Below are 22,635 nucleotides of genomic sequence, written 5' to 3'. Positions count from 1 at the left end.
TTATGAAATGACACACAACCAAAAAAGTGTTAAACAAATCAAAATAGATTTTAGATTCTTCAAAGTAACCACCCCACTGCCTTGATGACAGCTTTGCACACTCTTGGCATTCTCTCAACCAGCTTCACCTGGAATTATTTTCCATCTGATGCAGCACTCCATCACTCTCCTTAGTCAAATAGCCCTTACACAGCCTGGAGGTGTGTTGGGTCATTGACCTGTTGAAAAACAAATGATAGTCCCACTAAGTGCAAACCAGATGGGATGGCGTATCGCTGCAGAATACTGTGGTAGCCATGCTGGTTTAGTGTGCCTTCAATTCTAAATAAATCACAGTGTCACCAACAAAGCACCCCCACACCATCACACCTCCTCCTTCATGCTTCACGGTGGGAACCACACATGCGGAGATCATCCGTTCACCTACTCTGCGTCTCACAAAGACAGCGTTTGGAACCAAAAATCGCACATTTTGATTCATCAGACCAAAGGACAGATTTCCACCGGTCTAATTTACATTGCTCGTGTTTCTTTGCCCAAGCAAGTCTTTTCTTATTGGTGTCCTTTAGTAGTGGTTTCTTTGCAGCAGTTCGACCATCATCACGCAGTCTTCTCTAAACAGTTGATGTTGAGATGTGTCTGCATTTATTTGGGCTGCAATTTCTGAGGCTGGTAACTCTAATGAACTTATTCTCTTCAGCAGAGGCGATTCTGGGTCTTCCTTTCCTGTGGCGGTCCTCATGAGAGCCAGTTTCATCATAGCGCTTGATGGTTTTTGCGACTGCACTTGAAGACACTTTCAATGTTCTTGAAATTTTCTGGATTGACTGACCTTCATGTCTTAAAGTAATGATGCTTTGCTTATTTGAGCTGTTCTTGCCATAATATGAACTTGGTCTTTTACCAAATAGGGATATCTTCTGTCTACCACCCCTACCTTGTCACAACACAACTGGTTGGCTCAAACACATTAAGAAGAAAATAAATCCCACAAATGAACTTTTAACAAGGCACACGTATTAATTGTCCATTAATTGTCCAAGTCCATTCCATTAATTGTCCAAGTCCATTCCAGGTGACTACCCCATGAAACTGGTTGAGAGAATGTCAAGAGTGTGTAAAGCTGTCATCAAGTCAAAGGGTGGCTACTTTATAGGATCTCAAATATAAAATATATTTTTTATTTGTTTAACTATTTGGGCGACGACATGATCCCATATGTACTATCCTGCTAGAGCTGCCCCGGTCACCTGTAAGTGCTGTTATTGTGAAGGAGAAACGTCTAGGAGCAACAACGGCTGAGCTGCAAAGTGATAGGCCACTCAAGCTCACTGAAAGAGACCGCTGAAGCGTGCAAAAATAATTTTTCCTCGGTTGCAACACTCACTACCGAGTTTAAAACTGCCTCTGGAAACAACGTCAGCATAATAACTGTTTGTCTGGGGCTTCATGAAATGGGTTTCCATGGCCGAGTAGCCGTACACAAGCCTAAGATCACCATGCCTCGGCTGGAGTGGTGTAAAGCTCTCCCCCATTGAAGCAGTGGAAACGTGTTCTCTGGAGTGATGAATTGCGCTTCACCATCTGGCAGTCGACGGACGAATCTGTGTTTGGCAGATGCCAGGAGAACGCTACCTGCCCGAATGCATAGTGCCATCTGTAAAGTTTGGAGGAGGAGGAATAATTGTCTGGGGCTGTTTTTCATGGTTTGGGCAAGGCCCCTTAGTTCCAGTGAAGGGAAATCTTAATGCTACAGCATACAATGACATTCTAGATGATTCTGTGCTTCCAACTTTGTGGCAACAGTTTGGAAAATGCCCTTTCCTGTTTCAGCATGACAATACCCCCGTGCACAAAGCGAGGTCCATACAGAAATGGTTTTTCGAGACCGGTGTGGAATAACTTGACTGGCCTGCACAGAGCCCTGACCTCAACCCCATCGAACATCTTTGGGATGAATTGGAAGCAGACTGCGAGCCAGGCCTAATCGCCCAATATCAGCGCCTGACCTCACTAATGCTCTTGTGGCTGAAGGGAAGCAAGTTCCCAGCAGCAACATTCCAACCTCTAGTGGAAAGCCTTCCTAGAAGAGTGGAGGCTGTTATAGCAGCAAAAGGGGGACCAACTCCATATTAATTCCCATGATTTTGGAATGATATGTTCGACAAGCAGCTGTCCACATACTTTTGGTCATGTAGTTACCTCAATTGCTACCACACTTATTGCGCTATGAATGGACAAGTCAAATGCAAATGCCTATTCAAATCAGACAAGCTAGCAAAACTAATGACACTATGTCAGAAACAAGGAGGCCTCTTTTGCTCCCATCCAACAGGGCTCGTTTTCCTGTCGGCTCCCATGAGTCTTGTGCGTGGGATATCCCTAAGTGAAAGGAATGGTGTGAACAACCATGTACTGCTGAGTGCCCTTTACGACAAGTAAAGGCCCCAGCATGATGCAGGGAAAAGTCCTAAAATGGCCCCCGACATCTAAAGGTCCCCACTAATGCATAAAAGTATGACTTATGGAACTAAACCTTATGGAACTGCATTCTGAAATAATATGCAACTGGGTGCTATGCCCAGTTGCATGGTGTCACCTGGGCTATTTATACCCAGTGAGTCATTCTGACTACATAGAGACTCAGCTGCCACTTCTATTCTTACTGTATCTAATGCTGTAACAAGTACCCCGCTAATACCAACGCTATAGCTACTTTACCTATAGCCTAGACAGTGTACTACTAATTAACGCAGCACTGTCAATACCTCAACATATCAACATTCATGTTTTTATCGATGTTCTTTCATTGCTCACACTGAATTTGCAGAACAAAAAGGTCTTAAGGCCTGCACAGAAGGCATTTGCTCTGTACGATAGCTAATTAACGTTACGCTAACTACAGAACTTGACCAGAGTTAAAGCTATACACATTCCGTCCTCTGTGGATAGGCTCTGAAGTATTTTTGAATTGTCCAATGTTGTAAACAAGATTTTTGTCCCTATTTGTTTTCAATACATATTGAGTTATGTTACTGTATGAAGTTATCAGTGACTTGGCCATGGGTGGTATCTCACGAACAGGATCCATGAAGCAGACAGCTACCTTTGGTAAACACCCAGTAAATATTTGAGTTTATGAAGAAAGACCAAATGTACTTGTTATCTCAAAGTTTAAGGAATAGTTCAGCCAAATTACAAATTGTACTTGATTCCTTACCTTGAAAGCAGTTGGTTTGTTAGCCACTGTAATATTAGCATTTTATTACCAATTATCAACGTACGTTAATGTTCCCCAATTAGCATGAAAATATTTCATGCCAATTTCAATGCGGACATTAGTGGTTGGTGGCAGTGTTAGTTTAAAAATCCTTAAGAGTCTATTGACGCACCGGTCAGTTTAAGCTAGCGATATCAGTTTTGGCTGCGTCTCATTCTACCGCATCCGCCTATGTCGGCCTTCCGCATCTGCGGTGGAAGGTGGCTGAGCTACAGGGGTGTTTGTCAGACCGTGAGACATCCTGAAAATGTCTGTAGCGTCCAAACTATTATGATCACTCTATGGTGTTCTCAGTTTTGCTCAAAGACCCCCACAAGTGTCACGGGACTCTTCTGAAGGTAACCCATACAAACTAATGGAAGTATGGAGGTAGTTTTGTGCCAACAAAAATAAGGGGTTGTGTGTCCCCAAAAAAAGCTACATTTTTCTGTGCTTTCATATATTTCCTAGATATAGAACAGACACTTCAAAACCTTATTCCTTATGATTAATTTTTGGACGGTCTTTTTTGCCATTTATGAATGTGTTATTCAATGTGTTTCTATAGTAGTAAATGCCAAATTCTATATAATTCAACTTTTTTTAATACCTAAAGGAGTCCTAAAATTCAAAATCAAATAGCTAAATGATCCATGGTATGACCATCTTCAAACAATTCCATATGCTAGCGGAGTTACTTGCGTCTCTGACATTTTGAGTTACTGGAAGTTTAACTGTGCAAGTCAGCAGGAACAGGCTGCGTTCATGTTTCGTAAGTTAGCTACCCACACAGCTGCAACACTGCGATAGTTATCACTCGCATAGAACCGGGACGCATATAGGATCCGAGGGTGGGGGGCTAAGGCAGCACATGGCGATCCTTCAGGCTGGCATGACGGTGTGGCACGTTAGCGCCGCTCTTGGAGTGGCAGGAAGGGGTGTTGTGGGTGTCCCGGGGTGCCTGGGTTACACCACCCCAAGTTATCACAGGCAGCACAGAGGGTACTGACTGACACTGCACCCATAGACAGAGATCAGCAAGAGTGAGGGAGGGGGAGAGAGAGAGAGAGAGAGAGAGAGAGAGAGAGAGAGAGAGAGAGAGAGAGAGAGAGAGAGAGAGAGAGAGAGAGAGAGAGAGAGAGCGAGCGACCAAGGATATTGAGTTAAATGTCACTGCGCTACCCTGAGGGAGACACTGACAGGCCGACCCTTTTCACAGCCCCCAAATCTCAGAGGTCAGGCAGGCCATACAACAGCTGAGAGGACCCAGCCTGGCTGAAGAGGGGAGGAGGGGGGGAGGGTGAAGGAGAAGAGAGGGGTGGTGAGAGACATTGGCAGAGGAAAAGGAGCATAAAATGTGTCATAAAAATGTCAGGGGACACCGAAGGAAAATTAATTAAAGGCTGAGAATAAAATAAGTGCTTGTACAGCAATAATTTGTTTTTGGTTGTTATACATGTATGGTCGGGACGTTTGGCATGTGTACTGTACACATTGAAGTTATCAAGAGTATGTATCTTGCCACTTGTACTGTACACTAATGTACTGCCTATGAAATAGTTGAAGTCAAGGCTATTTTTATTCAGAACACACATATGGTGTTTAAAAGAAAACATATGCATCAAGCCTTATAATAGTTTGTTTGTGACCGTGTGTCAATTACTGTATGCATGCATACATAGAGTGCATCAAGTTTTAATTTGCTCATCTATCACTTATTCCCAAATCAACCCCTTGGCACTTGTGTAGATGTGATTTAATTCGATAGGTGTAAGCAATATGGTGGTAGCTCCATCTTGCCCTCTGATAGGCCAGGTGTAGTTGCCATACTGCAGACATCTATTGAATCCTTTTAAATCAATACAATTGCCTAGAGGGCAGGGCCTGAGGGTTAATTTGGGATTCAGGATATGTATGTGGCCCTTCACTACTCACCTACTGTACAATTAATTTTATGGGGCTGCTTTGCCCATCTGCAGGGAGAGGAGACCTAGGTCATAAGGTCAGCCGCAGCTGCCTGGGCATCTGAACTCAAGGCCTGGAGAGCCCATTGCTTCTCAGTATCGAACAATGCTTCTCAGTATTTGTCGATGTGCCCTTGAGCAAGGCGCTCAACCCTAATTGCTCCTATAAGTTGCTCTGGATAAGAGCGTCTGCTAAATGTCTCATATGTAAATGTAAAATGAACATTCGAGTCATGGTAGGCGCATTGTTTAAAGCAAACGGTCACTCACAAATCCAGAAATTGTGCGTTTAAACCAAATGAGAGTTCAAGAAATATGTAAATACATTTCCTATGTCACTTTATTGCACCACATTCATTGCTTTTCCGTCTTCAAGGTTCTTTGTTAAAACCGAATGGTGGTTCAAAGAAATGTGTAAATGCCTTTCATATGTCCCTCCGTTGTACTACATTCACCATTCGACCGAGACTTAACCACAGACCCACGAGTAAGGCAAACGGGAGCAAATGGAATCTTTTCCTCCTGAACTGTCCTGACCAATGAACCATGGCCATAGGCGGTGCCCGAGAGGACCGTTTGTCAGGTCATTCATCACGGATGAATGACAACTTCTGTTTCCCTCTAGAAGAAATCCCGTAACAGCCTTTAGGTCAAGAGGTGGCCATTTAAAATGAGCTGTTACACAAGTAGTAAATTAAACCAGTGGTGAAGACAACCGTTTTTTATTGAGTATTAGATTTAGAGAAAGATCTGGACTCGCATGGCGTCATCAAACTGGGTTAATAAATACAACTAGGCTTTATTTTTTTGTCTATGAAACTGGCCACAGTTTTCTCTTACAAGTGGAGTAAGAAAAACAACCATACTCCGAGAATATTTCAAACTTGAAGTGAGATACATCACAGAACTGATTGAAAGTGCATACATCTCAATGATCAATGATCAATGACCCTTTGACCAATGACATATGATACTTCCATGAAGTCCAAGTAATGCACCAGTTAACCACTGACCTAATTCCTAGAGATTTATGTCTTTGACTTTCAAAGTCCATTTTTGGTAGATTTAATATTCTATGCCACTATCTTTTCTCTTTAAAATACATTTTACCAGGGTCTTATAATTTGTTTCTCGTCAGTCAGCAGGCATTAACCGAATCAATCCTCTGGTTCTGCCACAAGAAGACATTGTACAGTTGCTGCATGGGTGTCGATTTCGGGGATCAACTGTCACACATCTACTTAATCTGCGTCATATCTCCCAACTGCCTTTCCCTCCTTCCCCTCCTTGTTTAAAAAAAGAGGAATAAAATTGTTCTCTCCACGGCGGGGTTCTCTCTACTGAGCGATAGTAAGATATACCTGCTCTCCTCTCCTGCTGCCCCACCAGTCATTCCTTTAACTCATACTCTTATGCCTTTCTTCTTTTATTCCCTCACTCCTTTTCTCTGCCCTTCTATTCACTCTCACTCCCCTTCTTTTGTTCTTTCTCTTTGTTCTTCTCATTTGCTCTCACATTCTAACACACTGTGTTACTCCATGCTTCCCAAGGTCCCCCAGGCCTCAAATGGTATGCTTGATCTCTTTCATCTGTCCAACAAGTCTTTTGATACTTGTTTAATGAAAGGAAAAGAGGTACAGTGAGATAATTATTATGATAAATGCCCCCCAACAGAAGTGGCATAACTGTGGTTTGAACTATCTGTTCGGTTCCATGTGAACCCCCGTGCATCAATGTCCCACCCTGGTTGCCTAGGCTTCGATGTCACTGCGCTCCGCTAATGCTTGTACTAAGTTAACCTTCCACCACCTCTCTTTATCCGTCTCGCTCTCTCACACTCTTTCTCTGTCTCGGCCCCCTTCCTCAGCAGAAACCAGTTGAGCCGTCACTCAATGTTTCCCCTCCTCCCCCTGCAAGATCTTCTGTCTCACTCTCTCACCTTCTCCCCTATCCTTATTCCACTGACCATGCATGTTCCAAAAACAGTTCTTATTCCATGGTACACCCCCCCCCCCCCACCCCCTCAACTCCGTATCCCCCCCACACACCCCCTTCCCCCCTCCTCCCCCAGGCCAAGTCCACAATTCCTGTCCAAGTCTACCAGCTTACCTCCCTATTACTCCACCTCGAGCCCCACCCTCATCATTCCATATCTCTCATGCTGGAATTTAGAGGCGTGTACCCGTGGGGTCCCCACCAATAGTGTGGCCGTGCTGATATAAAACCCTGCAGCAGTGTTTGCTTATTCGCCTTTCTGTCAGTCCAGCACTCCTGCTTGTGGAGGGGTCGAAAAAAGCCAAGGGACCAATACAAGTCCTAGCACCACACACAAAACAAGAAGGAGCAACACAACGAAAATCAAAAGAGCACGGCTAGACACGGCTAGTAGCAAGGATGGAGAACGCGCACACGAAGACGCCGGCAGAATGCCTGGCCTTCTTCGGGGTGAACATGGAAACTGGTCTCACCCCAGACCAAGTCAAGAAGAACCTGGCCAAGTATGGCCCCAATGGTGAGACCCACGGAGGGATGGAGGGGTGCATGAAGAAAGGGGGACATAGAAAAGAAATGGAAACTGACGGTAGAATAGACTAAGTGCAGTACAGCGGGCAGTGAGGTTCTGTGTTGGATTATTTTTGCTTTGAAAAGGGTTAGGTTAGTTGCCACAGGTGGTAGACATGGACATGCAGAGACGGAGAAGCAGAGACTTTTGGGGGCTTTGAAGAGCTATTTAAAGAGGAAAGGAAGCGGAGTGGGAGGCAGAGAGACGGGTGATGGCTCAAGAGTCTTCATGGGTAATATGCAGGGCGAGCATTTTATTTTATTTTTATTTAACCTTCATTTAACTAGGCAAGTCAGTTAAGAACAAATTCCTTATTTACAATGATGGCCTACCAAAAGGCCTCCTGCTGGGACGGGGGCCTGGGATTAAATAAATTATATAAATACTATATAAATATAGGACAAAACAAACATCACAACAAGAGAGACAACACAACATTACATAACGAGAGACCTAAGACAACAACATAGCAAGGCAGCAACACATGACAACACAACATGGTAGCAACACAACATGATAGCAGCACAAAACATGGTACAAACATTATTGGGCACAGTCAACAGCACAAAGGGCCAGAAGGTAGAGACAACAATACATCACACAAAGCAGCCACAACTGTCAGTAAGAGTGTCCATAATTGAGTCTTTGAATGAAGAGATTGAGATAAAACTCCAGTTTGAGTGTTTGTTGCAGCTCGTTCCAGTCACTAGCTGCAGCGAACTGAAAAGAGGAGCAACCCAGGGATGTGTGTGCTTTGGGGACCTCTAACAGAATGTGACTGGCAGAACGGGTGTTGTATGTGGAGGATGAGGGCTGCAGTAGATATCTCAGATAGGGGGGAGTGAGGCCTAGGATTTTATAAATAAGCATCAACCAGTGGGTCTTGCGACAGGTATACAGAGATGACCAGTTTACAGAGTAGTATAGATTGCAGTGATGTGTCCTATAAGGAGCATTGGTGGCAAATCTGATGGCCGAATGGTAAAGAACATCTAGCCGCTCGAGAGCACCTTTACCTGCGGATCTATAAATTATGTCTCCGTAATCTAGCATGGGTAGGATGGTCATCTGAAGCAGGGTTAGTTTGGCAGCTGGGCTGAAAGAGGAGTGATTACAATAGAGGAAACCAAGTCTAGATTTAACTAAGGGTAGAGAAAGCTTGTTGGACACTAGGAAAGCTTTGTTGTAGAGCATTTAAAACAAAATCTGAGGGGCCAGCTGAGTATAAGACTGTATCATCTGCATATAAATAGAAGAGAGCTTCCTACTGCCTGAGCTATGTTTTTGATGTAAATTGAGAAGAGTGTGGGGCCTAGGATCGAGCCTTGGGGTACTCCCTTGGTGACAGGCAGTGGCTGAGACAGGAAATTTTCTGACTTTATACACTGCACTCTAAAAGCATAATTTTTGTCCTAGTGCAGAGGGGGTGGGGGGGGGGGGGGGGGGGTCCTTAGATGGCTAACAGGGATGAATGATATGAAATATGATCACTGAGTTGCTGATCATTGACCAATTACATGCAGCGTGAACTAGATAGACCAAGCAAAGTTAGATAGTAGTCTGCTTCGATTAGCTCGCTGAAATTCCCACACCATTTTGTGTTAATTTAACATTGCATAAGCTGGTCACAATTACATTTCTGGCCACAGTTTGTTAATGATCATGCTTTTGTAGCAAAAAAAGTATTTGATGAATAAGCTAGTGTATCAATACACTTACAGTAAAGACTACAATCAGCAACATGGTAATTGCTATTATCAGATAATTGTCCACAATTCCATGGGCTGCATTTCAATGCATTTCTGGTTTATGGCTAGTTTATGGGCAATCCAAATGTTATGTTGAATTAGTGTGTTCTTCCAGATTTTAAGGCTTGTTGATACAAAGCAATAGTTAAAACACTGATACATTATTTATTGGATTTGTTGTACACTAAGACACTTTAAAGTACAGTTTAGCTAGGTCAGATATTTGTTTTTGGTTCATCCAAAATGGTTGAAAGTAAATATAAAGAAATTCACCTGTGCTTTAAAATGTCTTAGTGTACAACAGATCCAATAAATAATGTATCAGTGTTTAACTATATTATATATCTGCCCAGTCCAAGTGGTGATGAACTAAGCTAAGTCTGACAAATCATACAATGTCATGCAATTTATTTTGTGCTAATATTGTTTTTTGGGTTCTGCCCACCTTCCCTTCCCTGCATCGTGATTGGCCAACCCCAGCACTGCCAGCTGAGGAGGGTAAGTGTTTTTTTTCACATCAACTGTCACTCATCCGAATTCACAAATAAGAAGCACATTGTGGAAATGTACCAACATTTATCAATATTATGTTTACTTTTTACACGTGATTCACATCATTTTAAAAATGACTACTGGCTTCAATCCAAAATAAAATCATCCTTTATCAGGTGTTAATTGTAACATGCAAGCAATCGTTTGATTGTGGAATTTCTTGCACATTATTGCATAATCCTCATACTCTTGTATAATCCTGGTAACTGAGCATCCACATTTATAGATGAATGACTCCAAATCAATCAATACATGGGTAATTTCCCCTTTTTATATGATAATCACTTATTTGGGGTTGGAAATCAAGCAAAACATTACATACATTATCTCTCTTACACAGCATTCGGCATAATACGTATCTTGCCTCCAGACACTTAGACAAAAATAACAAATACACACAAATTCTCAGAACATTATTTAATAATACTTTTTTTTCTCTCTCTCTCTCTCTCTCTCTCTCTCTCTCTCTCTCTCTCTCTCTCTCTCTCTCTCTCTCTCTCTCTCTCTCTCTCTCTCTCTCTCTCTCTCTCTCTCTCAGGTAAGACCACCTGGGAGCTGATTGTGGAGCAGTTTGAGGATCTGTTGGTCAGAATCCTGCTGCTGGCTGCCTGCATCTCTTTTGTGAGTAAACAAAGGCTATGCTTGTATTATTTCATCCTGGTTATTTTGCTCACGATAATAGTAACAGTAGCCAAGAACACCTGTGAAATGATTTCAAGATGTTAATATCAAGTTTAATTTCCTTCCCACCCCAGAGTGTGAAGAAAATACTTATTTCATATTTTTTTAGGAGGGGGACCACCCATCATACACACTCATACCTAATCTACACATTTTTTGTTAAGACCCTTAATTGATATCAAACAGCTGTGACAGTGGCACTTAAAGTTGTAGGCCTACACCTGTAACCCAAGCCACTGGCCTGAAGGATGATCCTGCATATCACTGCTTTGGCATTGCCGTCTTGTCACTTTATCGAACAACTTGTACCTTCTCTTGGCACTCTAAGTCCCCTTCCCTCTTAAAATATATTTTTGAACAGGAGAACTTGGGGTGGGGGTACATTGAACAGGACAAATATAAGCACCCCCTATTTGATCTTGAGAGGGGTGGTTGGAGGTGTATTAATTCCTACCACACGCTTTCCACCCCTTTGGGCAGCTGTCAGGATGGCCTTAGAAGGCGAATATTGAGGAGCGGGTGAGAGACAGGGGGTGCAAGGAGTAAGGGGGGGTCGAGGGGGTAATGATTTATTTTAAGAAAGACTCAAGCCAGGGAAGAGAAACTGTATCCTTCGGGAAAAGGTCAGGTCCGATGGAAGGAACGATGGGCTTCCACAGAAAGAGGTAGAGAAGGTTGAAGTGGATACTGTAGGAGCATGGAGTTATGGGACATGGAGATCAAGTGTACAGGGATTGTGTCATTATTGTGAAATACAGCAAACTGGAGCACTAAACTGTAAACCGGAGCGGTTGCTTAACTTTAGACAACAGCTGAACAACATCAACACAATTTAAGATTTTTTTTGAACACAGCCAGCTGATTCGGTGTTTACCCATTAAAGTGTTGAGAGAATATATAGAGTGTGCGACTATTTTTTAAATATTTTGACATAGATTTACTATTCCAAAATTGCAAATGCACAAATGCTACATTTCAAATGCATAAAACATACGATTTACACAATTCAAACATTTTCGCACACTGCATTTATAAATTAATTAACAAAATGCAAGTTAAGTAGGTCTATTTCTAAACCTGTAACAGTTTTGCCTCCTGTTGTTGTGCCCATGGACACTAGCATTGAGTCTGTGTAAGGGTATCAGACAGTAAACAGACTAAATTAGAACAGTGATGGAACAAACACATGAAACCATTTTCTAAATGCCTGATAGTACCCTGCAGTGCCCTCTGAACACTGCTTATTCACAATCATCCGAAACATCCTCACAGCTTCCCTACGGCTTTTAAGCCAAGGGCTTCCCTCTGGGGAATTGTCATGTCCTAAAATCCATAACATCATTATAAACATGTGTAAACCATATATAAATCAACAAAAACCTACAGACAACCACAGACTATCAAATAGCCCATAGAAATTCTTTGCTTTGCAGCAGATTCAGAATCAGACAACTTTATTGCCATGCCGCAAATGTTACTAGGAATTTATTTTGATGTTTTACACAAAACCACTGTATCAGATAATAATTGCATTGATTTAACGTTGATTTAACTCTGATCAAACACGGTTTCTCCTGCAGACAGTGTGACTGTATGCTATGATGCAAATGCTGACACCAAATGCTAACCATTTTCCGCTGTTGTCCACCTGTTTGTGCTCAGGTGCTGGCTTGGTTTGAGGAAGGCGAGGAGACCGTCACTGCCTTTGTCGAGCCCTTCGTCATCCTTCTCATCCTTATCGCTAACGCTGTTGTTGGAGTGTGGCAGGTCAGTCGTGTTGACATACACACGTACACGTTGAGCAATGATACATACCCGCAGCTGTGATGACCTATAGCATGTGGGTTGGTGACATCGTGCACGTGGGTTAGGGTTACTGAGAAAGAGCAGTTTGCTCAATTGAAACAGAATTACTTTTGGACACCAGTGAGAATGACAGCCGGGTCAGGCATGTTTTGAGTAATAACAAACAAACAGACAGCCACCTGCAGTATTGACTGTGGCTCTGTTAGTTGTGACTGTAACATGGTCTATTTCCTTAACATTTCTAACAGTTGTATTGTCTGGAGTTGTGTTTATGAGTTAGGGCTATATGTTATGACTAGGTGTATAGTTATGCCTGTATGTTATGACTAGGTGTTTGTATTGTCTGTGGTTACGTCAGTGTTGACTGCAGTCCTGTTAACTTGGTGTTTGTATTGACTGTAGTTGTGTTAGAGTTGAAAGTGGGTGTTTGTATTGACTGTAGTTGCACGCGTGTCTGGTTGTCTGCCACAGGAGCGCAATGCTGAGGACGCCATCGAAGCTCTGAAGGAATACGAGCCTGAGATGGGCAAAGTCTTCCGTACTGACAGGAAGAGCGTGCAGAAGATCAAGGCCAACGTGATGGTTCCTGGTGATATTGTGGAGGTGTCCGGTGAGAGACCCATCTTTCTCTTAACGACCTATATTTTTATTCTGTAATTTCTTGTACAACGTTTTAAAGACCTAGGGACACCTAGACTACAGACTCATGCTGCAAATTAGCGCAAGCTAAAGCATGATGGGACAATTCATCTGACTGTGTCTGTGTCCCCCTAACAAATACATGTATTTTATTATCGCTTACCCGATCAAATGTTTTCCTTCCTTTTTTAGCACTTTGGGCGTTAAGTGGCTTTATTGTGTAAACTGTTGAGAAAGAAAGTTAGGTACCCACAGAGTGTATATTTGAGAGGATTCTCAAGAGCAGGACATACGAGTGCAAGATGGAGGGGAGATGGGGAGGCCTCTTACCCATATAAGGCAGCGAGAGGGAGGGAAGGAGGGAGGGGGCAAACGGCTGTGAAAACATGCTGAGGGAAGGAAAACAAAATCTTGGGTATAAATACCCCCCTACCACCTGCCACACCTCTTCTCCCCTTCTTGCCCTCTCTCTCTCTCTCCCCGCTCTCCCATAACCCACTGGTGTTCATTCATCATAGTACACCTGTTGCCCTTCAAGTCAGTCATTTCTATGGCATTCCTATGGCTTATTCTGATTGGTTAGTGTATAATGTGTCAGTTGAGGTTAAGCATGCATACTTATCTCTCCCCACCCCCCCCCCCCCTCCTCCCCTTCCCCAGTCGGTGACAAAGTCCCCGCTGACATCAGGATTGTTGCCATCCGTTCCACCACCCTCCGCATTGACCAGTCCATTCTTACTGGTGAGGATCCTTACACACCACAACTCCCTACTATATAATACATAACATGTTGTTTTAACTATGCAGGAACTAAAACAACGATACACAGTTACATTATTAAAAATCATTACGGATAAAGAACACAATAAAGTCTAAAGACTTATTTACATTGTAGTCCTATAAGAAATGTGAGAAAGGGTGCTTTTTACACCTGTAAGGCATTGTCTTGCATACTGTTTTCTTGTTATGTGTCCTCTCGTTGACCATTGTCTGTGGGTCCCCCTCAGGTGAGTCCGTCAGTGTGATCAAGCATACTGACCCTGTCCCCGACCCCAGAGCCGTCAACCAGGACAAGAAGAACATGCTTTTCTCTGTAAGTATCCCTCCATCTCCCCTTCCCTCCATACCTCTATCTCTCTATTCTATTCTCCCCTCCATCACTACATCCTTCTTTTCTTCCCTACCTGCCTCCATCCTTTTTCTACACCTCTATCCCTCACTCTGGCCCTCAGTCTTTCCCTCTCTTTCGTAACACACCCTCTAGCGTTCTCTATTCATGACTAGTAAACTTTTCTTAATCATCTTAGTTGAACAGAAGGCCTACAGTAGTGTATAACAGTTTGCAACAGGGTGTACAGTGTGAAATAGTGTATAACCATATAAAAAATAAAAAAAACATTGTACACTAAATTCTACGTTATTTTCTCACGGTCTATCCTCCACCACTTCCACCTCTACCAACCACAGGGCACCAACGTCGCTGCCGGCAGGGCCATTGGCGTGGTTGTGGCTACCGGCGTCTCCACCGAGATTGGCAAGATCCGCGACCAGATGGTCGCCACCGAGCAAGAGAAGACCCCCCTGCAGGCCAAGCTGGATGAGTTCGGCGAACAGCTGTCCAAGGTCATCTCCCTGATCTGTGTTGCCGTGTGGGCGATCAACATTGGCCACTTCAACGATCCCGTCCATGGAGGTTCCTGGATCCGTGGTGCCGTCTATTACTTCAAGATCGCCATTGCCCTGGCTGTGGCCGCCATACCCGAGGGTGAGGGAGAGAGGGATGGAGGGAGGGAAGGATGGATAGGGAAAAGAGAGATGTCATGGGGAGGGGAAGGGGGCATGAATGTGTGTGTTTGGAGGAGAGATGGGTTGTGCGGTGTATGTGCGTGTCCGTGTATGTGTGTCTTTGTGTGTACTTTTGGTCAGGTATGTGCGGTTCACACAATGCTCGTTGTTTGTGATATTCCATTGTGACTAAATGCACACTATGTTATTCTCACTATATCACTACTATTTGATTTACTCATGGTTTCGACTATCATCTCTCTACCAGGTTTGCCCGCTGTCATCACTACCTGCCTGGCTCTCGGTACCCGCCGTATGGCCAAGAAGAACGCCATTGTCCGCTCTCTGCCCTCTGTGGAGACCCTGGGTTGCACCTCCGTCATCTGCTCTGACAAGACCGGAACCCTGACCACCAACCAGATGTGTGTGACCAAGGTGGGTACTGCACAGAACATAACGTGTCTGCAACTGGCAGCCCAGGGGCCAAATCCGGACCGATTTAATGTGGCTTGCCAAGGTTGTCTTAGTAGAAACATACAGACACATTTGTACACAGACACACATTTCACTGGGACATTGGGCAGCATATTGTTCACTATGTGACCAATTTGGGCACATTCAGACACTTGACAGACTCAAGCACATACACAAACTGAACAGTAATTTCACAACTTCCCTTTGTTTCTTCCTCTCCAGATGTTCATCATCAAGAATGTCGATGGCGACCATGTCAACCTGGACATGTTCGACATCTCCGGCTCCAAGTACACCCCCGAGGGAGAGGTGTAAGTAGTCCCATTTCTGTGGCAACCAGCGTTAACTTTACGACATAGGTACCATTCAAGCTACTGAGCCTCACATGACAATTATGTGAACGCATATTCTCTTTATTCCCTCTTTCTCTATTCTCCCTATATCTTCCTTCTCTATTCTCCTTTTTTCTTCCACCTCTCTATCTCTTCCCTCTCTTAGCTCCCAGGGAGGTGCTAAGACCCCCTGCGGATCCTATGATGGCCTTGTTGAGCTGGCAACCATCAGCGCCCTGTGCAATGACTCCTCTCTGGACTACAACGATGTAATGAATTGATTTGTTTGTTATTTATTTATCACACTAGTAGGCATTCCATCCATCATTCCATCCATCAATAGTTCAGTTTTCCCATCAAGTTTTCCCATCAAGTTTCCCATCATTTTCTTCTGTAGTCCCCTAAACACAGATAAAACGACATGGCTAACACATATTTATGCTCTGACAAAGTCACTGTGACAAAGCTTTGACTTTTGTTGTTTAGTTGTCACATACAGCGGATAGGTGCAGTGAAATTTGTTGTTTTACAGGGTCAGCCATAGAAGTACGGCACCCCGGGAGCAAATTAGGGTTAAGTGCCTTTCTCAAGGGCACATTGACAGATTTTTCACCTTGTCAGCTCGCGTATTCAAACCACAACCTTTTCCGCTTGGCAACTGAAATGTACTCCCTGCAGTCATGTCGAACATAACATCATAATAACATGTTTTATGATTACGAAGGTGATCCCGTTGCTGTAGATTCTACCCTCTGCCTCTTCTTAACTTCTTTTCTCTGACACTTTTATCTCTACTTATCTCCCTTCCCTCCAGGCCAAGAAGATCTACGAGAAAGTGGGCGAGGCCACCGAGACTGCCATGTGCTGCCTGGTTGAAAAGATGAACGTGTTCAACTCCAAAGTTACAGGCCTCTCCAAGCCTGATAGAGCCAATGCCTGTTGTGCTGTGATCAAGCAGCTGATGAAGAAGGAATTCACCCTGGAGTTCTCCCGTGACAGGAAGTCCATGTCTGTGTACTGCACCCCCGCCAAGGGCGATGGTGGAGCTAAGATGTTTGTGAAGGTCAGCTCCTCTCTCTCTCTCCACTTTCTAGCTCTCTTCTTCTAGTCCTCTTCCTCTAATGCTGTTGTGTCAAACATGGGCTTATGCCTTATTGTTCCGTTGCAAGTAGTTTATTACCCACTAAATTATAGTCTCTCAACAGTTCTACTGACAGCTGTATTTTCAAAGCAGTAATGGAAGGAGTTTGATTTGGTCCCTTTGTGAAAACCCAACCTCTCTCCATTTCCTCCTCACTCAATAGGGTGCCCCCGAGGGTGTGATTGACAGATGTGCCTATGTTCGCGTTGGCACCACCCGCATTCCCCTGACTAGCGCCGTCAAGGACAAGATTTTGGCTGTGATCAAGGAATGGGGTTGCGGCCGCGATACCCTGCGTTGCCTGGCCCTTGCCACCCGTGACACCCCCCTGAAAGTCGAGGAGATGAAGCTTGAGGATGCCACCAAGTTCATTGATTACGAGGTGAGGAAGAAATATTTCCCTCTGTAGATAGATGGGTGGACAGCAGGATGGATAGATGAGAGGATGGGATGGATACATGGACAGATACATGGATGGACACCTTTTTTTGGATGGATGTCTAGCCAGGTATATCCAAGTTGGTTTTGACTCATCCTCACCTTTCTCCCTCACTCCTCTCGTCCCCAGACTGACCTGACCTTCGTTGGCTGCGTTGGTATGCTGGATCCCCCGAGGAAGGAGGTTACGCCCGCCATTCTGTTATGCAAAGCTGCTGGAATCCGCGTCATCATGATCACTGGTTAGTGTACCACTACCTCCTCTCTAGCACCCATTTCCAATACAGACCATCTTCCTTTACAAAGTGATTGTGTATATGTTTCCTTTATCTATGAGTTTGATCTAGTTTGTGTCGTCTGTTTCTAAGTAAATATTATTATCTCCTATGATTTTGATCTAGTTTGTGTCGTGTCCGTTCTTAAGTACATATTATACTTGTCTGTTTTTTTGCTTCTGTGTTGAAAGTGTTGTTGCATCCACAATTTTGTTGTGTCTGTGCTATCACGTGTCTATTGTGTTTATATCTCTGTGTACATAGACATCTGTATTCCACGTTATATTAACATGTTTTTTGTTGTCACATATTACCTGGGGTTGAATTGGAGAGAAAAAAATTTTTCCTGTAAAATTACTGTAAAAAACAACAACTGTAAACTCACCAGTAATTCAACTAAAATGTCAAAATGAGTTTCACGTTGAAAATGCAGTTCCCCTTCAATTCCGCCCCTGCTCATTATTACTGCACAGTACATCTTTCTCTTTATCCTTTATCTGATTGGCTAATGTCACCCTTCGACTCCCTCAGGTGACAACAAGGGAACCGCCGTGGCCATCTGCCGTCGTATTGGCATCTTCACAGAGGATGAGGATGTGACCGGAAAGGCCTTCACTGGCCGTGAGTTCGACGACCTGCCCTCATTTGAGTTGCAAAGCGATGCTGTCAGGAAGGCTAGCTGCTACGCCCGTGTGGAGCCATCCCATAAGTCCAAGATCGTTGGGTTTCTGCAGGGCCAAGACGAGATTACTGCCATGGTGAGGCCAAGACATATGTGTAGATACACATGCTATATACTATAAAATACACAAGTCTTCAAACATTTGATAGTAGTTCAAGTGAATCCAAAAGTTCACCCCAAATCCCTGTAATGTAACTGTTAGTGCACTGGAAGTGATAGTGTTCCTCCAGCGATCTTTGAATGACTGACTTGTAAATGCACCACTTCGACTGACACTCTCTCTCTCCCTCCCTTGAAACCAGACCGGTGATGGTGTGAACGATGCCCCTGCCCTAAAGAAGGCCGAGATCGGCATCGCCATGGGCTCTGGCACTGCCGTTGCCAAGTCTGCCTCTGAGATGGTCCTGGCTGACGACAACTTCTCTTCCATCGTGTCCGCCGTCGAGGAGGGCCGCGCCATCTACAACAACATGAAGCAGTTCATCCGCTACCTCATCTCCTCCAACGTTGGTGAGGTCGTCTGGTGAGTGTTCCGTCCATACGGGACGGACTGGGTTCGAACCCTGGGCTCTCTGATACTGTGTTAGCCCATCGAGCTAAAAACCTAGGTATTAGGTCGTCTGGTGAGTGTTCGTATGGGACCAACTTTTGAACCCGGGCTCTCAGATTGTGTTAGCCCATCAAGCTAAAGCTTAGGCATTAGCTTAGGGACCTAACTTCTCTCCTCCTTGTCCTCCCCATCCCTCCAACTGTAGTCTGCTTTCATCTATTATTCTCTGGGATTTGTACTTTTTTTTTAACTTGTAACCACTTGTAAAATCTAAATCAATCAATCCACCTTTTCTTCCCTTCACTCATTCAGTATCTTCCTGACTGCTGCCCTGGGTCTGCCCGAGGCTCTTATCCCCGTCCAGCTGCTGTGGGTCAACCTGGTGACTGATGGTCTGCCTGCCACCGCCCTGGGCTTCAACCCCCCCGACCTGGACATCATGGGCCGCCGCCCCCGTTCCGCCAAGGAGCCCCTGATCTCTGGCTGGCTGTTCTTCAGATACATGGTCATTGGAGGTAAGTGTGGAAGAATAGGACAGGGGAACTATATGTTTATGTCCCAAATGGCAACCTATTCCCTTCAAAGCGCACTATTTTTGTCCTGGGCCAATAAGGTTTGCACTATATAGGGAATATGGGCCCTGGTCAAAAGTAGTGCACTATGAAGGGAATAGGGTGCCATTTAGGACATATCCCCTGTCTGCTTTGCATTAGTAGGGTCCTGTAAGGGCTGGTTGAACACCACCAATGTGTTCACCACCTGAGTCTGTGTCTGACGGTAAGTCTCTTTGGTCCGCACCAGGATATGTCGGTGCCGCCACTGTCGCAGCTGCCGTCTGGTGGTTCATGTACGATCCCACCGGCCCCGGAGTCACCTTCCACCAGCTGTCCCACTTCATGCAGTGCCACGGCGAGAACGAAGACTTCACCGGCATTACATGCAAGGTGTTCGAGGCCTCTCCCCCTATGACGATGGCTCTGTCCGTGCTGGTCACCATTGAGATGTCCAATGCCCTCAACAGGTCAGACGCAGAATGCACACGCACAGGCACATGCACAGACACACACTCATACACATACAGATGCAAGAGCACAGACACACAAGCACACAAGCACACACACCCACACCCACCCACCCACCCACCCACCCACACACACACACACACACACACACACACACACACACACACACACACACACACACACACACACACACACACACACACACACACAGATGCAAGAGCACAGACACACAAGCACACGCAGAGGCATGCACTCGCGTACACACACACACTAATCATGTGATGTTAAATTGTCTCCTTTAACCCCCCTCCCTTACAGCTTGTCTGAGAACCAGTCTCTGGTGCGCATGCCCCCATGGAGCAACTTGTGGCTGGTTGGAGCCATGGCTCTCTCCATGTCCCTTCACTTCATGATCATCTACGTCGACCCCCTGCCCGTAAGTACTGTCACTGTGGAAAAGGTCTCATCACAGTCCTCTGTCACTGTGGAAATGGTCTAATCACAGTCCTCTGTCACTGTGGAAATGGTCCCATCATATGCTTATATGCTTAATAAATTTGACATTTATATTGCTCAGAAGACACTACTGAGTATTTTCTGTCAGTAGTTTGTCAGTTGTTCTTCCCTAATAACCCTGTGTTCTTCTCTTCCCTTCTCCCACCCAGATGGTCTTCAAGTTGACTCACTTGAACGTGGAGCAATGGTTGATTGTCCTGAAACTCTCTTTCCCTGTTATCCTGATTGACGAGGTGTTGAAGTTTGTCGCCCGTAACTACCTGGAGAGTAAGTGTGCCTCTTAACACACACACACACACAAACACACCTTTACCATTGTAACCAAATGATGATATTCTATCCTTGTATTTGCAAGCAATTCTGCTTCTAAAGTACTTTGAATAACAGTTATACCCTAGCAGTTCTACTGTATAACATTCCTTGTTCTCCATTTGAATAACAGCTTCGATAAAAATCTTAAATTAATTCCTTCTTACATTCACCCTGGTTATCTTTTATTTGGTATGAAATGAATAATCCTTCCATCTGGTTAAGACAATGTGTATCATAATGTTAATGCTTGTTTAAAACCTCTTCTAAATGTCTCTCTCAATTGTTTCAATCATTTTATCACCGGCTCTCACTGCCTTCATTTCTTCTGTATCTCTATACTCCGCTCTCTCTTTCTCTAACTCCCCGTATTCCTTCTTCCTATCTTCATACTCGCTCTCACCTCTCTCTCTCATTCTCTTTTATTTAATCATATAACTCCACCCTTTCATTCCTCAATAACACGTTGAATCATCTTTTTACAGACTAATCCTGCCTATCACCCACCATTAGCCTGTAACCACAGCAAGGTATCCCACCAACTGCATCGCTAGCGGTTCTCTCTTTGTGTGTATGTCATTGTGTTTATGTCAGGAGAGTGTGTGTACATGTGCAAAGTGAATCTGTGTTTTACAACCTGCCCAAGTTGCGTTCTTGTCGTTTTCAGTCTTTCCGGGGATCTCTAGCCTATATGCTCAAATGTGTGTGGACATGCTACTTCTGTATTGTATCTGTACTGCTCTGTATTCTGCTGGTCTGGTTTATGAATGTTGTTTTCCACTGTTATACGTATAATTCGTATCAGTGATGTATCAGTAGGCTTTGGGGATTTGTCCCAGATCTGTTTGTGCTGTGTAGCCAACTTGTATGGTTGTTACATGGAAGTTAGTTATACAGCACATACCAGGATATCATGAATCATGTCCTGTTGTTTGTTGCTGTTGTGAGTTGTCTAGATGCTTCGGCATTGGCGTGGGGGGGCGGGGGGGGGGGGGGGGGGGGGGGTGTCTGAGTCTGAGGGGGTAGATGTTTGACGCAGTAACTGTTGTTGCCATAAACATTTGTAATATGAGCTATTATTCGATAAAAGTGTGATATATTTTTGCTCAATATACTGTACCTCTGCAGTAAATAACCATATTGTAATATTTACAGATCATATACTAATAATATTGCATAGAAATCTTTATAGATTTATAAATTACAAGAAAGTCTAGTATATAGCTATTGTAGTATTATAGCTATTGTGATAATACTACAATGGTTGAAATAACATGGTCATTATAGTTTCATTACATATTACATAGCTCTGCTGCTAATTTCATCAGCTTTCATTTTAAACTAACATTGCAGTTATCTCTTTCCCTCTGATTTCCTGCTTTTCTTCTTTCACTCTAGAAAAAATAGAAATCTAGAAGAAGAGGAATTAGAGAGGTGGAGAAAGGGAGGACAAGGAGGAGAAGATTGAAAAAGATGACTATCACAACCAATGAATGAGGAGCTCTTGTGAGCCAACCAATAGAACAGAGGGGACAGAACAGGAAAGTCAACGAGAAAAAAAATAAACAATTTTAAAAATGCACATAAAACAACCTCTGTATATGGAAAGAGATTAAATTGGATTGGGGTTTTACTCCACCAAAACAATATTCAAATATTTAAGATTTTATTCATAGAAATAATGTATTAAAAAGAGATTTTTTGTTAAACTTGGATACTCTTGACTGTTGTTTTTTTTGTTCAGTTTCTCCACCACAATCCAACTTGTGTTACATTTCTCTACTACTCATTACTTTATCCGGGTCTTTGCCCCTATGTGCTCTACATCAGTCCAATGTAGGAGAGAAGTACTGTGCTTGAAGGTTGTCCATGACAACAAACAAAGGACAAGTTCACTCA

General features: G+C 43.9%; 1 protein-coding gene across 3 annotated transcripts; it reads left to right on the top strand.

The window, feature by feature from the left end:
* Positions 1 to 7,489: 7,489 nt before the first annotated feature.
* On the top strand, positions 7,490 to 22,451 carry atp2a1l (ATPase sarcoplasmic/endoplasmic reticulum Ca2+ transporting 1, like). 3 transcript variants are annotated; one of them, XM_038991593.1, is made up of 22 exons: positions 7,618 to 7,735; positions 10,015 to 10,032; positions 10,625 to 10,707; positions 12,430 to 12,534; positions 13,045 to 13,183; positions 13,873 to 13,953; positions 14,220 to 14,305; positions 14,680 to 14,977; positions 15,266 to 15,432; positions 15,694 to 15,782; positions 15,970 to 16,072; positions 16,618 to 16,866; positions 17,108 to 17,326; positions 17,513 to 17,624; positions 18,189 to 18,415; positions 18,642 to 18,862; positions 19,202 to 19,404; positions 19,691 to 19,910; positions 20,230 to 20,347; positions 20,577 to 20,694; positions 21,222 to 21,266; positions 22,135 to 22,451. In XM_038991593.1, the coding sequence occupies exons 1-21, from the start codon at positions 7,618 to 7,620 to the stop codon at positions 21,224 to 21,226; spliced, it is 2,979 nt and encodes a 992-aa protein (XP_038847521.1). In that variant the 3' UTR covers positions 21,227 to 21,266; positions 22,135 to 22,451. The 3 variants fall into 3 exon arrangements, with proteins under 3 accessions (XP_038847520.1, XP_038847521.1, XP_038847522.1); XM_038991592.1 differs by lacking the exon at positions 21,222 to 21,266 and having other exon boundaries at positions 7,490 to 7,735; XM_038991594.1 differs by lacking the exons at positions 7,618 to 7,735; positions 10,015 to 10,032; positions 10,625 to 10,707; positions 12,430 to 12,534; positions 21,222 to 21,266 and adding an exon at positions 12,635 to 12,710.
* The last annotated feature ends 184 nt before the right edge of the window (positions 22,452 to 22,635 follow it).

This window comes from Salvelinus namaycush, chromosome 4 (genome assembly GCF_016432855.1).
Source record: "Salvelinus namaycush isolate Seneca chromosome 4, SaNama_1.0, whole genome shotgun sequence".
Classification (NCBI taxonomy): Eukaryota; Metazoa; Chordata; class Actinopteri; order Salmoniformes; family Salmonidae; genus Salvelinus; species Salvelinus namaycush.
Note: the sequence above shows the minus strand (reverse complement) of the source record. Positions and strands in the feature narration are given on the sequence as shown.

Excerpts from the sequence above, each read along its gene's own strand:
- atp2a1l (XM_038991592.1), top strand. The coding sequence starts at position 7,618 with ATGGAGAACGCGCACACGAAGACGCCGGCAGAATGCCTGGCCTTCTTC. Across the intron at positions 10,708-12,429 it reads TGGCTGCCTGCATCTCTTTT|GTGCTGGCTTGGTTTGAGGA; the intron begins GTGAGTAAACAA and ends GTTTGTGCTCAG. Across the intron at positions 16,073-16,617 it reads CCTCTCTGGACTACAACGAT|GCCAAGAAGATCTACGAGAA; the intron begins GTAATGAATTGA and ends CCTTCCCTCCAG.